The 15,546-nt window shown below is 58.1% G+C and overlaps 1 protein-coding gene across 2 annotated transcripts in view; it reads left to right on the top strand.

The window, feature by feature from the left end:
- Positions 1 to 13,612, top strand: part of OLFML2B (olfactomedin like 2B) — a 36,198-nt gene extending 22,586 nt beyond the window's left edge. Inside the window, exons 5-8 of one of the 2 annotated variants that reach the window (XM_032422426.1) lie at positions 149 to 374; positions 1,998 to 2,510; positions 11,954 to 12,130; positions 12,578 to 13,612. In XM_032422426.1, the coding sequence (XP_032278317.1) occupies positions 149 to 374; positions 1,998 to 2,510; positions 11,954 to 12,130; positions 12,578 to 13,179 (1,518 nt within the window). In that variant the 3' untranslated portion in view covers positions 13,180 to 13,612. Of the gene's footprint in view, positions 1 to 142; positions 375 to 1,997; positions 2,511 to 11,953; positions 12,131 to 12,577 lie in introns of both variants that reach the window. The other variant, XM_032422425.1, reaches the window with a different exon arrangement.
- Positions 13,613 to 15,546: the final 1,934 nt, after the last annotated feature.

Below are 15,546 nucleotides of genomic sequence, written 5' to 3'. Positions count from 1 at the left end.
CTCCTACCTCGGAGGACTCGCGGGAAGATTCCATTAGTGGGCATAAGTAAAGCACCCAGAACAGTGCCTTGGCTTGGAGCATTGCCCCCTGACCACTGCCTGTCCGACCAGTGACCTGGCCTCCCCTTGTGTCCCCTCTGAGGAGCAGTATGAGGAGCGGTTTCTGCAGGAAGAAACCGTGTCCCAGCAGATCAACGCCATCGAGCTCCTGCAGACGCGGCCCCTGGCTGCGCCCGAGGTGGTGAGGCCCCAGCGACCCCTGCAGAGGCAGGTGCACTTGCGGGGCCGGCCGGCCTCCAAGCCCACCGTCATCCGGGGCATCACCTACTACAAAGCCAAGGACCCCGAGGAGGAGAATGACATCGAAGAGCAGCGTGAGTTGGGGTCAGCAGGCCACTGTGGAGGCACGGTGGGGAGGGGGTCACCATTTGGACCCCTCTGCAGTCTGAGGACTGCTGTGGCCCCACAGAGCCAGCGGGGTCATGGGGGTCTCGCCCGCAGTGACAAGTGATCCAGAGTTCCTGCTGCATTTCCTTATGATTCGCTGAGCGGCCTTGGGCAGGCCACTTGAGGTCTCTGGGCTTGCGGAAAATCACAGAGCACAGCTGTAAGGGACTTTGGTGCCCTCCAGTCCTGTTTTGGGGACACTGAGGGCTTGCGGGGGGGGGGTGATGTGCTCAGAGCCCCACCTGGTGTCCCTGCCTCCAGGGGACCTGGGCTTCCCCCCTGTCCCAGTTTGTGCTCTCCTAGCTGTTGGCATAATCAGTTTGCCCACTTTTAACCTTGTTTGTTGTCTTTTTAAATTATTGACTTGTGGGATTTTTTTTTTTTTAAGTTCTGGAACTAGTCCTTTGTCGTGGTACATACTGCACACGTTTCTGCCCTGCCCGTGGCTTGCAGTTTCAGTTCCTTAATGGTGGTTTTGACAAACAGATGAAACACAATTTAGTCTGTATTTCATTTGTGGTTAGACCTCTTTGTGTCCTAAGAGAGTTTGCTTCTTCATATTCCTTCTCTGCTCAAAACCCTGCCCCCTCCCCCACTTCACTCAGAAGAAGAACTGAAGTCCGAACCCGGCGCCCAAAGCTCACGTGGTCTGGCTCCTGAGCCTTCCCTGCCATCACCGGTTACTCTCCCTGCACACCCCCCGCCTCATCCACACTGGCTGCGCTGCTGCCCCTCGGCCTCCACAGGCATGTTCTGGCCTCAGGGCCTTTGCACTGCTGCTATTCACCCTGGAATTCTCTTCCGCAGATGGCTGCTTGGCCAGCTCCCTCACCTCCTTCAGGTCTCTCTCATCTCCATCCTGAGCACTTGATCCATTACTGCAAGTCTTCCCCCGCCGCCCACCAGCTCTCCGGGCATGCCTCACCTACTCGACTTTTTTCCCCAGCACCATCAAGCATGCTGTCTACTTATCATTTAGTGTCTGCGCCCCTAGACAGAAGCTTCACGAGGGCAAGATGTTTGTTTTGCCCATGGTTGTTGAGCATGCACCATAAATATGTGCTGGATGAACGGACGGGGTGACTGGCTTCCCCCGGGCTCCATGGCCGTGGGTGTGTGTCCTCCCAGTGTCCCCGAGCCTGGGTGGAGCTCAGAGGCAGTCTATTCAGAGACCCTCCAGGAGACACAGTGCCCTCCCATCTCTGCGACTTCTCACCCTCCTCTTCTGAAATCCCAGCCAGGCCCCATCTCTGAACCAATGTTGAGGAAAGGAACGCTCTTATTTTTTTTTTTCTAAAGATTTTAGGTATTTATTTGAGAGAGAGATAGTGAGGGAGAGCACAAGTGGGAAGGAGAGGGAGAAGCAGGCTCCTCCGCAGAGCTGGGAGCCTCACGTGGGGCTGGATCCCAGGACCCTGAGATCATGACCTGAGCCGGAGGCAGACGCTTCACCGCCTGAGCCCCCCAGGCGCCCCAGGAACCCTCTTCTTAATCTGCCAAGGACCACAAGCTCTCCCTGAGTCACAGACGACCTTGTGTTTGTTTCCTAGAAGACGAGTTTTTCAGTGGTGACAATGGAGTGGATTTGCTGGTTGAAGATCAGCTTCTGAGACACAACGACCTGCTGAGCAGTGCCACCCGGAGGCCAGTGGTCACCCGTCAGGGCACCACTGGGATGAGTGACACGCAGACCTCAGCCCTGGCTGTGCCTTCCGATCCCAGCACGCCGGACCCCACCCTGTCTGCCTCAGTGGAACCGTTCTCAGCACCACTCCAGACCTCCTCGGTGTTTCCAGGTCCCACGACGGAGGCAAGCCTGGAACCTTCCACTCAGGTACCAGCCACCACCGTGGCCCGCACAGCCACCCAGCAGCCTCCGGCCTCGGCTTCCCTGCCAGGTGCCTCTGGGGATGCATTTACGGAAGCTCCGCACACGGGCCTAGTGCCTCCCACCACGGTCCGGACAGACTCGCTGGGGAGAGATGCTACCACAGGGCAGAGCACAGCCCCTGCCAACCCCACCCTGAGCCCAGAAGAGGAGGATGACATCCGGAATGTCATAGGTGAGTCCCTTCTGCCTGGACTCCGTGTCCTGCTCAGCTCTGGTAACAGGCTCAGCCTGGGGTTAGATTGAAAGCAGAGAGAGGAGCCAGATGGTCAGACTTCTCTGGAAGGACAAGTAAGTGGAGTTATGCCTTTGGCCAGTGATCAGTGCTAATAACATCTAGGGGTGTTGTTGTTTTGAGAGAGAGAGAGAGAGAGCATGTGCATACACATATGAGCGGGGGGGGCAGAGGGAGAGAGAATCTCAAGCAGACTCCTGCTGAGCACGAAGCCTGACAGGATGTTCGATCTCATGACCCTGGTCATGACCTGAGCCAAAATCAAGAGTCGGATGCTTGACTGACTGAGCCACCCGGGCGCCCCAGCATCTAGGGTTTATGTATTTGAAGCATGCTTGTGACACTAACGGGAAGCTCCTTCCTAAGCATATATAAGTCAGTGGAGACAGGGCCCTTCCTCACTGGTCAGATTCGTAAACATTGGTTGAGTGCTTTCTGTGTCCTAGGCTTTGCGATGGGGATTGGGTATTTGGCAATGACTAAGTTTTCTGCAGTAGGTTTACCAGGCCATGAAATACCAAGGGACTCTTACTCGTGGGGCCAGGGTGAGAGGTGGTCCTAGAATAATAGAGAAGAGGGAGCAGGAGAATTACTGGTACAGTGGGCCCCGGGGCCCGATCCTACGAGTGGCGGCCTTGGAGGGCATGGGAGCCACCGTGGCTTCGTGTGATAAACACCAGGGCAGCGGAGGAGTGGAGCAAGAGAGGGAGCGTGGCCTGGATGCTAAGAAGGCTGGGGAGGCCGTTCTAAGGAGGTGTCGTTTGAGCTGGGTTTTGGAGGATGAACAGGACTTTTCTAAACAGAAGGGAAGCTTTCTGACTGTTAGGTCTAAAGGAGCAAAGCATGTTCCAGAAGCGTGAAGAGTGCAGCCCTGTTCTGTGCCCTGTTCTGGGAGCTCCAGAGCCACACGATGACTCTGGGAACCGTGGATGGAACATGCGTTGGGGAAAGACAGAGAAGGAAGTGGAAGCTGGCTACAGTGTCTCCCAAAGAGAACGCAGCCAAACCTCCATTGAGGCACCACTGAGACTGATTGAAAAATAACACTGTTGAATAATAGTTTCATCAAAGTGCTTGTTGAAAAAAGTACGTGCTTTGACAGAGGACATGGTTTGCTCTCTCTTCTTTTCCTTCTTCCCATTTCCCGCTCCCTTGGCCGCCTTGTCCCCATGCCCTCCTCAGAACAAGATGCTGGCTAGCATCAGACAGGTGGTGGGAGGAGCTCCTGCCCTGAGCAGACACCTGAGTTACAGCCTGGTCTCAGCCGCTAACAGCTGTGTGACCTTGGGCGGATTCCTGCCCTTCTGTGGGTCTCCAATGTAATTAGATATTTGCTAAAAGACTGTTTCTTCCACGAAATTCTGTGGTTTCTTGCAGTAGGTTTATCAGGCCAGGATACAGCAAGGGATTCTTATTGGGGGAAAATCCCAGAATAATGGCAGTGGGAGCAGGGAAATAACCAGTAAAAATAGTCCCCAGGGCAAAATCTCATGAACCTCCAGAAGAAGGCAGTGCGTGGGCCACGGAGGTTGGGTGGGAGCAGGAGAAGATGGCTTTTTTCATTTTCTTTCCCTTCCATGGTGGGAGCAAGCTGACCATGGCGTAGAAGACAGTTCCTCTGCACGGACAGTGAATTCCGAAGCTGTAGGTCGTGCTCGATTTTCGCAGAATGCCCTGGGGCCTGAGCCCGAGGTTCCCACTTCCTCACTGGCTCTGGGCAGCCTCAACCATGCTCCTGGGACCACAGGCCCTGAGCCCCGCACCGTACCCCCCACTCTGCCACCGCTTCATCCGTGAGTGGGACAGTTCCCCCAGAAACGTAGCTGCGCCCCTCCACGGGTGGCTCGGACATGGACGGTGAAGACAGGTAGGCCTGCACACCTATGTGCCCTCAGTGATGGTGTCGATCAGCCTCGGAGCCTCCTCCCCGGGTGACTTCCTCACCAGGAGTGGAGTTCTCGGCTGTGCCTGCCTCCTCTGGGGCCTGCCGCAGGGTAACTGCCAACAGGCACCTTTCTGGGGCTCTCAGGAGCCCGCCTCCTCCAGGAGCCTGCCTGAGTTGCTGATCCCAGAGGGAGACACCTCACGTCCTGGCGGCCATTCACCTGGTGGGAGCCGGAGGGGGGAAAACGTTTCCTCTTGCTGTTCAGTATTCTGTTTAACCAGAACGACAGCAGCGTGTGCAGGGTGTAAGGTTCTGCTTCCAGACTGGCCTGTAGGGTTTTGCCTCTGGGGTCCTCCACCGAGAAAACACAGGGACGTGAATGTGGTTGCGGGGTTTTCTTCAAACACACAGGGGTGAAAAGACAGGGTGGCTCAGAGAGGGGACCAGGCCGCATGGACTCTTGACTGGCTTGTTTTGGGGAATCCTTTTTTTTTTTTTAAAGATTTATTTATTTATTTTTGAGAGAGAGAGAGAGAGAGAGAGAGGGCATGCGAGCATGTGAGCACATGAGCAGAGGGGAGGGGCAGAGGGAGAGGCAGACTCCCCACTGAACAGGGACCGTGATGGATGTGGGACTCTATCCCAGGACTCCAGGATCATGACCTAAGCCGAAGGGAGATACTTAACCCAGAGCCACCCAGGCGCTCTGGGAGTCTCTTTTTTTTTTTTTTTAAGATTTATTTATTTGAGAGAGAGCACACATGAGCATGAACAGGAGGGGCAGAGGGAATGGGAGATAGGATCTCAAGCAGACGCCCCCCTGCCCTGCTGAGCACAGAGCCCAACTCAGGGCTTAATCTCATGACCCTGAGATCATGACCTGAACTGAAACCAAGAGTCGAATGCTCTACGGACCGCATCACCCAGGCGCCCTTGGGGAATCATTTTTAATTGCTTATCGCTGTCAGCTGCCTCCCTGGGGCTGCTGTGCGTGTGGGTGGGATTTCCTGTCTGGATCCTTCTCTGCGGACCCCTGATTATCTGTGCCTGGTGAGTAAGACCAGGTTGCGCTTGGTGTCCTAGTTGCAGGTAAATAAAAACCATTTGGCTGAAACCGACACAGGCCACGCATTTGCTGCCCATGAAGGGTGTTTGCTGTTTAACGAGCCTGGCTATTTGAGATGTGGTCTTAAATGGGGCTGTTTTTAAGAGGAACATCCTATCCCACACTTTCCAAGTCTGATTTTGTGATGTCCTGAAATGCCTAACCATGATCCTCAGGAGAACTGTAAACCTTTCAGAAAAACTCCAAAAACAAGTAAATTAGAATTAAGTTTTGGTTATGGAAACAAGCATTTGGCTGAAGGGTAGTCACTGTAGGACCGGGAAAGGAAAAATGCCGTCAGTGATGGCAGCTGGCTCTCCAAGTAAGGGGTCAGCCACCATCCTGGGGCCTGGGGAGGGCTGCTCAGTTCCTGCAGAGGAAGGAAAGGCTGTGTTACATGGGCCAGGCTCCGCAGAGCCCCAGACTTTAAGGGCTGCGGCTCCTGATGCGAGTTTTTCCATGGGGCTGGTTTGGGGTGGGGAGGGAGAGGGGAGGTTGGGCAAGAGGACTGTGAGGATGATGACAGTACCAGTGAGAGCCTGTCTCCTGTTGAATCCGATATAGGAAACCTGATCTGGGAAGACCAGGCTCCCGGACTAGCCTGAGACCTTAACAGTCCCTGAGGTTCGCTGGCCCTCCAGCTGTGGGCGGTGGGGGGGAGGGGAGGGGAGGGGAGGTGGCCAGGCCTGCCTGCCACGAGTCAGGGGTGCCTGAGAAAGGTGGTGCTGGCGGGGCAGGAGGGCAGGAGCCGTGGGGGCCAGGCCTCAGCCAGACCAGACACCAGACGCAGACAAGACGGGTCCCCGCGCCCGACTCCACGGGCACTCTGCTCCAGCTGCTCGGTCCCCAGCCCCCTAACCAGCCCCCTGCAGCCACAGGGAACTTCAGTCCTAACCAGGGGCTCTGGCCTTGGAAACAAGAACGGGAAGTGGAGACTTTGCTTGTAGGCGGGTGAGGAATGAAGTCTTCCCCGTGCCAGGAAAAGGTTCTTTGAGCACCACTGTGCTGCCTTGAAAGGGAGTGAGAGGGGCTCCCTTCCCAAGGGGACTACTTGTGGAGGGCGTCGAGTGACTGGCGTGGCGCGAGGATGAGCCTGGCAGACAGAACGTTCTTGGTCCAGCTGGGGCCGACGTGGGTCCTGACGCTGGGCCCCCATCTCCTGGCATGGTCGCCAGCATGCGCACCCCCAGGGGAGAGGGCGCCCGCACAGGCCGAGCACGGGGTGGGGGGGCAGGGAGCGAAGGGAGCCCCGCGCGGGGGCACAGGCTGGGGGACAGGGTTCTGGGCTAGGGAGCCAGGGGCCCGATGACGAAGGGGAGCACGGCCTTAACTCTGAACGTGGTAGAGAGGGTTTGAGGCAGCAGCTGTCCTCAGTCAGGGCTGCCGGCGGGTCTCAGGCAGGTCAGTGTCGTGCCCGAGCTGTTGGCGCCTCGAAGGCAGGCGGGGCAGCGACCTCGCTTGTGTTTCAGGCAGGAGAACATCCTTCCAGCTGTGGGGACGGGATGCATCGGGCGCTTGGGGTCCGAGGGACTCTGTTCTGGAAAGAGATGCTGACCTGGCTGTCTTGAAGGACGAGGAAGAACTAGCCAGGCTGAGAACGGAGGTGGGGCCACAGTGAGGAGGAGCAGGGCTGTGGGAGCAGCGAGCTCGGGGCGGCTGCGGGCCTGTGGAGCCCCGGCCCCAGTGAGCGCCTGGGCCCGTGCCGTTAAAGGGCGTGAATAGAAAGCTTTTCCCTTTGTTCTGTGCTCTCTCTCTCGTCCATTTTTTTCTTTGCTAGTGAAGAAATATTAAAAATCCATAGTATTAGCGTGAGTTTTACCATTCATCTTTATATGGTGAATGTCAGTTTTAAATGCAAATATAAGGTCACTTGATTCCGATGTGGACGTCACCAAAACGACACAACGCCCGTGTCACAGCTCCTTCATACGTAAGTGTTTTGTTAGCGGAACAGAGGAAATGCTGCACAAAGCTAACGCAGCCGCTTTGTTTTACTTCTTGATATGTGCACGTTAGCAACACTCCCTCCTCCAGCCCACTGAGTGAGGAAAGACTGAAAAGAAAAAGACTGAGTCACCCAATCTTCCCGTCTTCTGTGTCATTTTTAGCCTAAGTTGTTGGCTCATACAAGCAAGTAACACAAGTAAGAAATAATACAGGGATATTTACTTCGTTTTTCGTGTTTCTTAAAGCACCACCGTCTTCTACACTCAGAGCTGGCTCTGGCCCGATGGCAGGTGTGGCACTGGGGCTGCCGGGCCCCCCTTACTCAGTTGTGGGGGCAACGCGCTCCCCCCGAGTCTGGCTGAACTCCCACGTGCAGTGGGTCTGCCCGGAACTCTGTTCATCAGGCGTAGCAAATGCTGCGTGCAAATGGGTGACGGAGGGCAGACACGCACGGGGTGCACACTCGCTCCACTGTCCCGTTAGACTTCGCTTCTAGCACACAAGGTCACAGGTAGAATGACGAAGAATGTCAGGATGGGTACAGCAGGGCGTCACACCCAGGGCTCCCCCTTCCGAGAGAGGCACAGACGACATGGCAGGAGGGCACCCCGGGAAGACCAGCAGTGAGGGGCCGGCCAGGGAGGTCAGGCTGGCAGCCCCAGGGCTGCATCCATCCCAGGCTGGTCTGAGTCTGGAGTTCGCCTTCAGGGCAGCCGCTCTCCGGACCCTCCGCAGCCTCTGTGGCTGCCTGTTGTCCCGCGCTCCCCGCTCCGCCCGGTTCAGTCCCTGCCTGGTCCCGGGCTCCTGGGTGGTTCGTGGCTGGTGCGCTGGGCCTGTCTCGAGGACACCAGCAGGCTGTCCCCTGAAGCACACGGATTCCGGTTCTCATGCAGTAAGTTTGAGGAACCAGGAGGACCCACGGGAGAAACATATCTAGGCGGCAGTTGGAGGTGCTTGGGAAGGGCGGGGTCGGCCCAGGGGAAGCCGGAGAAGCGAGAAGACGCTCCAAGGGCGGCTCTGAGGGTGAAGGGGAAAGGCCGCAGACGGAAGGCGGCCCAGGAGCTGGGGAAGCAGGACCAGGGCAGTAAGGTCAGGAGAGAGCAGAGTGAATGCCAGCAGGGAGGGGACTGGCCCCTGGGTGGGCGGATGGGCATCGGGGTGCTGGGGGTGACGGGATGATGCCCTATGTCCCTGTGTCGAGGCCCGCCCCGCGAGCACCACAGCTGTGGGCCCCGGGATGGCAGGGGAGCCTCTCGAGCAGATTTCCTTTTTAGGATGGCGAGGTGTGGGCAGGTTTATGTGCTGACGGGAACAGCACCTTCTTTTCAGACCCTGGGACCCTGTGCAGAGAGCCCCTGGCTCCCAGGAATACCAGTGATGAAAGGGGCCGATGCCTAGAAAGTGCTTCGTACTCAGTCACTGTCACTGAGTGTGGGGACATTTCTAGGGTGAGTCACAGGTAGCGCTGTCTTCTCTGTGGCTTCTGTGAACTGCCCCCTGCCTTCTCCCCCTTGAAGAGCCTTACCACGCAGTGTCTTCTCTCCAAGGCTGACGTTTGCTGCCAAGGGCAGGCGCGTCTGAATGGCCCCGATCATCAGACCGTGGGGATGGGTCCGGGCCTCATGGTTTACTGACTTGAACGTGTCTTCAAGGGCTGGGAAACCACACGTGTCTGCCCGCCTTCCTGCCCGCGTGCGGGCCAGCGTCCCTCTGAGGGCCTATAGAGACGTGCCCCGAGGTCTTGGGTGCCCGCCAGCGGGGACTCCCCCCCGCCCCCCAACCCAAGAAATAAGGACGCCTGACTCCAGAGCTGACTCCATCTGTCCCAGTGTCCTAGGCCTCCTGTAACAAATTACCACAAACTTCGTGGCTTAAATAACAGAAATGGATTCTCTGACGGGTCTAGAGGTGAGAAGTCTGAAATGAGTCTTAGAGGGGCTAAAATCAAGGTGTCAGAGGGCCAATTCCTCCCGAGGCTCCAAGGCAGCATCCTTATCTTGCCTTTCCTGGCTTTGGGCGGCTGCTAGTATTCCTTGGCTTATAGCCACATCCCTCTTGCTTCCTCTTGTCACATCTCCCTCTGCCTCCCTGGTAGAAGGATACTTGCTAGTGCATTGAGGACTCACTGGATAATCCAGGATATCCCCCCATTTCCAGATCTCGGACTTAAGTCACATCAGCACCGTCCCTTTTGCCATATTAGGTCGTCACACTTACAGGTTCCAAGGGTTAGGACATGGATATCTTTGGGGCCATGATTCGGCCTGCCGTGCCATCCTCAGGGTGGATTCTCCAAGCCCTTTTGTGAAGTAGGTGGGGCATATGATGTGCTCGTTTTCCCACAGAAGAAACTAAAGGTCTGACATTTTGGAGGCAATACAGACTTTGGAGTTGGCAGCAGGGCCAAGACCAAGGCCAGGCCTCGGACTCCAAACCTGGGACAGACTCTGTAGCCCCCCCAACCAGGACCCTGCTGCTGCAGAGCCCCAGGGCTGAGACAGAACCGTGTAGGGATTTAGGGGCTGCCCAGGGCATCCCAGTACTTCAAAACTCAGATGAGTCCTGGCTTCTGGGAGCTCATCTGCAGTTTCTGAGTCTGGTCCGGGAGGTGGCGTAGCCATGACAGCCCCCTGACGGAAACCCCTCGCCCCCCATCTGTGGGGCTCTGGGGCATGGGTGAGGGGCCACCCTGTCTCTGAGACAGGGAGTCCGTGTCCTCGCTGGGCCTTGCCAGGGGAAGGCAGCACACAGAAATGCTCCTCCCTGGGGACGGCCCACTAGGGCTTACCTCAGTGCAGAGGAAGCACGAAGCCCCGCTCAGCGCCAGGGAATGAGCGATTTTCCACCAGCCCGCTGCTGCCTGGGCTCAGCTAGAGCCTTCTCTTTTATTGTCTTGAACAGATGAGCTCAGTTGTGGGGGAATGAGGCTTTGGCGGCTCGGTTCTGTTGTTTGTCTTGCGGAGACTGAATCCCTCCCTCCCCACTCCGTCAGATCAGGACCTAATGAACCCCACACAGAGCTGCCTGAACCCTGCCAATTGCATCCCGCTGTGGGGCCTGCCTGGGAAACAGTGTGCACCCCACCTCCAGCCTCCTGCTGCCCCAGGCACGAAGCCAGGGCACGGTGCCTGCCCTGTCCTGCCAGCTTGAGCTTCTTCCTCAGACCACGAATGGGGGAGCAGGTGGAGGGAACAGACTGGAACAGTTCAGAAATGAGGGTGGCCTGCAATTGAGAGAGCCCTCAATCCGAACTGCAGGCCTGTGTGTTTTTGTTCAGGTGAACACTTGTCACTGTCACCCATCTGTCTGCCAGTTTGATGGCAGATGGAGGGGTGATCTGCTGGTGAGAGCACACTGCTGGGGGCAGGGTGAGGGCGGGGGCACCTTCCCACCTCCTCCGTAACCCACCAGCACGGGGATAGAAAGAGCACGTGTCCTCAGTGGTCACACACAATTTTAGTATCTCTGAGGGCCGTGCTCAATAAAAACACTACATATTAAGCATTCTAGGCTTTCTACTTGGTCTAGAACTCAGCAGAGTGCTGGTGGCCTTTGAGGGCCCCTCCTGGACACTAGGTCACCCCAAAGAGCCCCTGAGAAGTATAGCTCCTGGGCACTCGGTCACCCCCTCCTCCTGAGGCAGACTTGACTTAGAAGGGCCTCCCGCAAGCCAGAGCAAGCTGCTTACGTGGAGCTTGGTCCCCTTTCCTCCAGGTCCCCAGAAGGGGACCCTGGCATCTTGCCTACGGTAGCATAGGGGCAGAGGCTGAGGACAGCTCTCTAGGATCCCGCAGGTGGGCCTCAGGGGCACGAACATCCAGTGTTCAGTCTAGACTAGCGTGGCCCCAAATACCCTGGGCCACACCCTCGGGGCAGCTCAGCCGCTGGTGGAGCTCCGTGTCCCTGGCTCATGTGTGGCAGAGTCCTCAGCTCTGCTCACGCATCCCCTGCTGCCGTGTATTTGTCCAGACGCTGTATCTTGACGACTGAGAACGAGAAGGAAAGCCCCAAACCCGCTCCCTCCGTGCTTGGGTAGGGGCGGTCAGGGAGGGCAGAGGGGGAGGCCCGGGCATCCTGGAGAGGAAAGGGGACATCCTGTGAGAGGCTCATTCACAGCACTGTGGGGACAGATGGAATCCAGTCGAAGCAGGATGCTTTTTCAGAGGAGGATGTGGTGTCAGAAAAGAACACTGGAGATTAGATCCTTGAGGGGGATGAGTTTGTAGGATTGAGAAGTCAGAGGAGGGTGGCAGCAGGTGGCTTTGTAGGAGTGGAGTGTAGGACTGGCGGGGGGAGGGGGGTGGCGAGCGGATGGTGCTAAGGTGTCCAGGCTCGGGTCAGAAGCCCCCCAGAGGCCATAGACCGGAGCCGGGGGGGGGGGGCACAGGTTTCAGGGGCTTCAGGTCTTCCTTCATCCCAACCCCGCCAACCCCTCTCCTCCGTCAGGAAGGTGCAAAGACACCCTGTCCACGATCACGGGGCCGACCACCCAGAACACCTATGGGCGGAACGAGGGGGCCTGGATGAAGGACCCCCTGGCCAAGGACGAGCGGATCTACGTCACCAACTATTACTACGGCAACACCCTGGTAGAGTTCCGGAACCTGGAGAACTTCAAACAAGGTACGCGCCGTGGGCCCGCTCGGGGCTTGCGGGGGGGTGTTCCTGCCGTCCCCGCGCCCCCGTTCCCATCACGGCCAGATCGCTCTGGGAGGTGCCCACGAACCAGAAAGGGGTCTTCCGATGGTGAAAGGACCTTCCTGGTCGCAGAGGTCCCCCTTCCGCATGCCCCACATTCTCTGTGCTCCGCTCCTGGGGTTCCGGGGGTGGGGGTGGGGGAGGGGTAGCAGTGAGCTCGCCCCCTTCCTAGAGCGGGGCCCCTGGGGGGAGCAGCGCCTGGGAATGGGAACTGTTCCTCGGGGTGAGGGGTGAGCGTGCGGAGGCTCACCCGCGTGAAGCCGTTTGCTGCACAAAACTAGAAAGTGGCGGAGCTGAGACACAGCCCCAGGGCTGCAGACCGGGCCGCCGGCTGCCCCCGCCCCCGTCCTGAAGCCCCGCCCTCGCGCGCAGGTCGCTGGAGCAACTCCTACAAGCTCCCGTACAGCTGGATCGGCACGGGCCACGTGGTGTACAACGGCGCCTTCTTCTACAACCGCGCCTTCACCCGCAACATCATCAAGTACGACCTGAAGCAGCGCTTCGTGGCCGCCTGGGCCATGCTCCACGACGTGGCCTACGAGGAGGCCACGCCCTGGCGGTGGCAGGGTCACTCGGACGTGGACTTCGCCGTGGACGAGAACGGCCTGTGGCTCATCTACCCGGCCCTGGACGACGAGGGCTTCAGCCAGGAGGTGATCGTGCTGAGCAAGCTCAACGCCGTGGACCTGAGCACGCAGAAGGAGACCACGTGGCGCACGGGGCTGCGGCGCAACTTCTACGGCAACTGCTTCGTCATCTGCGGGGTGCTGTACGCCGTGGACAGCTACAACCAGCGCAACGCCAACATCTCCTACGCCTTCGACACCCACACCAACACGCAGATCGTCCCCCGGCTACTGTTCGAGAACGAGTACTCCTACACCACCCAGATAGACTACAACCCCAAGGACCGCCTGCTCTACGCCTGGGACAATGGTCACCAGGTCACCTACCACGTTATCTTCGCCTACTGACACCCTGGCCCCACGTGCGGAAGTGCAGAGGGGCTCCCGGCACCTTGTGTGCGTGCGTGTGTGGATGCGTATGTGTTGTTTAAAAAATATATATTATTTTGTATAATATTGCAACTGTAAAATGACAGTTTGGGTCTATTTTTTTTAAGTGGATTGTAGATCAATCCACACACGTATGTGCTGGTCTCATCCTCCACGGTTTATATTTTTGTGCAAATGGACTTCTCCTTTTGACCAGGAACCACCTTCCTTCAAACCCTCAACCCCTCCAGCTCCCAGATCTTAGCCGTCGAAAAGGGTTCTCCATCCGGGTCTTGCAGGCACCAGGAGCAGGAGTGAAGGAGGCAAGAAAGAAGTGTTAAGGGGCGGGAAAATTTTTATGTATTGGAGAAGTTTTAAAAACCCAGAAAAATGCTTTTTTTTTTTTAATAAAGAAAAAATGTAAAACCAGCCCAGCCCCGAATGTGTTTTTGTTCAGCACGGTTGTGCCGGGCACGGTCGATCCTGCCCCCCGAGGAGCCTCAGTTGGCGCGGAGCCCCCTCCCCTGCTGAGGGGGCTGCCTGGGGGGCCCTGCACACACACACCCCCGACTCTGGGTGTGCTTCCATTTCCAGGCACGGAGCACTCTTCTTCCACCCGCACACCAGCTTCCTTGCTCTGTTCTGCTTTTTTCTGGTCATTTTGCCTAAGAGGTGGGAAGCTGTTCATTCCTTAGTCCTTACATGGGGGTGGTAGACACTGTTGAAAGCAGGCGGCTTGGGGCACCGGGGTGGCTCAGTCGGTTAGGCGTCTGCCTTTGGCTCAGGTCATGATTCCCCGGTCCTTGGAGGCTCCGTGCTCAGCGGGGAGTCTGCTTCTCCCTCTGCCCCTGCCCCTCTTCCCTACTCCTGCTCTCATTCTCTGGTGCTCTCTCTCTCAAATAAACAAAATCTTAAACAACAAAACAGAATGGGAGGCTGAGTGAGGGTGACCCAGTCTCTGCATTGCTGAAGAAGCTCGCGGCCTGTCAGTCCGTCTTTCCCTCCTCATCCTTGTCATGAACGTTCGCCAGGCTTCCCTGCCCACCTTCCCTTCCAGGAGAGGGGCCAGGGCGGTGTATGCAGGGGTGGGGGGGGAGAAGGCCTGTGCCCCTCCCCAAGCCTGGCTGAGCCCCCAGGCCTGCCCTTTCCTCCACAGGACACAGAACAGGAGACAGAAAATCGGGAAAAGCTCAACAAGGGACTCCTGAGTTGGTGGGATGATGTGGGAAGGCGGGCGCATCATGTCACCGCGCTGTCCCCACCGTCCCCCCCCCACACACTGTTTAAGGAGCAGCTGCCGGGCGAGTCCTTCTGCACAGAGCTCAGGAGCCTCCTCCACACACGCACACATGCGTGCACGCACACACGCGTGCACACGCGTCCATCCCTGTGCTGAGGGCTTCCACCCCCACCCAGCTCTCCGCGTCCTCCACTTACACCGTCTCAGATAACAAATATCCAAAGGACTTCACTCCGCCCTGGGGCTGTTTGGGTCAAATTTTCCCCAGTAAGTGCAAGTGCCCATCAGGTTTTGGGGCAGCCGGAGGGTTGGAGGGAGAGAGGGGGTGTGTCCAGGGTTCAGAAAGATGGCGGAGGATGCCCGCGTCCAGAGGCCCCGCTCGGCCCGAGGAGGGAACGAGTGTTCTTGTCAGGCCCTGGGTTGGAAACCACAGCCGAGACTCAAGCCCCCCAGTAGGGCTGCCCTGAGGGAACGGGGTGAGCCCCCGGGGGAGGCGCTGGTGGGAACTTAGGTCTTCCGGAAATGTTCACGGAGCTCCCTCTGTCTGTGGAAGGTGAGACGTTTACAGCTGCCAGCCTCCCGGACCAGGACTTGTCCCACCACCCGCTCCTGGGGGGCCCGGGGGCCAGGGCCAGCCGTCTGCCCCCTACCGCCTGTGCCAGGGCCTCCCAAACTGCTTACTCCTCGGGTCTCTGCCTGCCCTGCAGCGTCCACAAAGCTTCGGGCTTCAGGCTTCCGGGACAGGGCGGCCGTCGGGGACGGGCCCGGAACAAGCAGTCAGGGCCCAGCTGTGATGCAAGGTAACTAGTTCTGAGAGGCCCCGCTTGCAAGGATCCCAGGGCACAGGCCGTCTTCCCTGGAAAGCCGGGAGCCGGCCTGAGAAGCCTCAAGGCAGGGGCCAGGCGGTGCTTCCGCCGAAGCCGAGGGAGCAGCCGCCCCGACGGGCCGTGTAGGAGCTGCGGGCCCCGGATGCAGGCGACGCCGAGGGAGCAGCCGCCCCGACGGGCCGTGTCAGGAGCTGCGGGCTCCGGATGCAGGCGAAGCCGAGGGAGCAGCCGCCCCGACGGGCCGTGTAGGAGCTGCGGGCCCCGGATGCAGGCGAAGCC

Source organism: Phoca vitulina, unplaced genomic scaffold, assembly GCF_004348235.1.
Source record: "Phoca vitulina isolate PV1807 unplaced genomic scaffold, GSC_HSeal_1.0 scaffold26, whole genome shotgun sequence".
NCBI lineage: Eukaryota > Metazoa > Chordata > Mammalia > Carnivora > Phocidae > Phoca > Phoca vitulina.
This window is presented reverse-complemented; position numbering and strand designations above follow the sequence as displayed.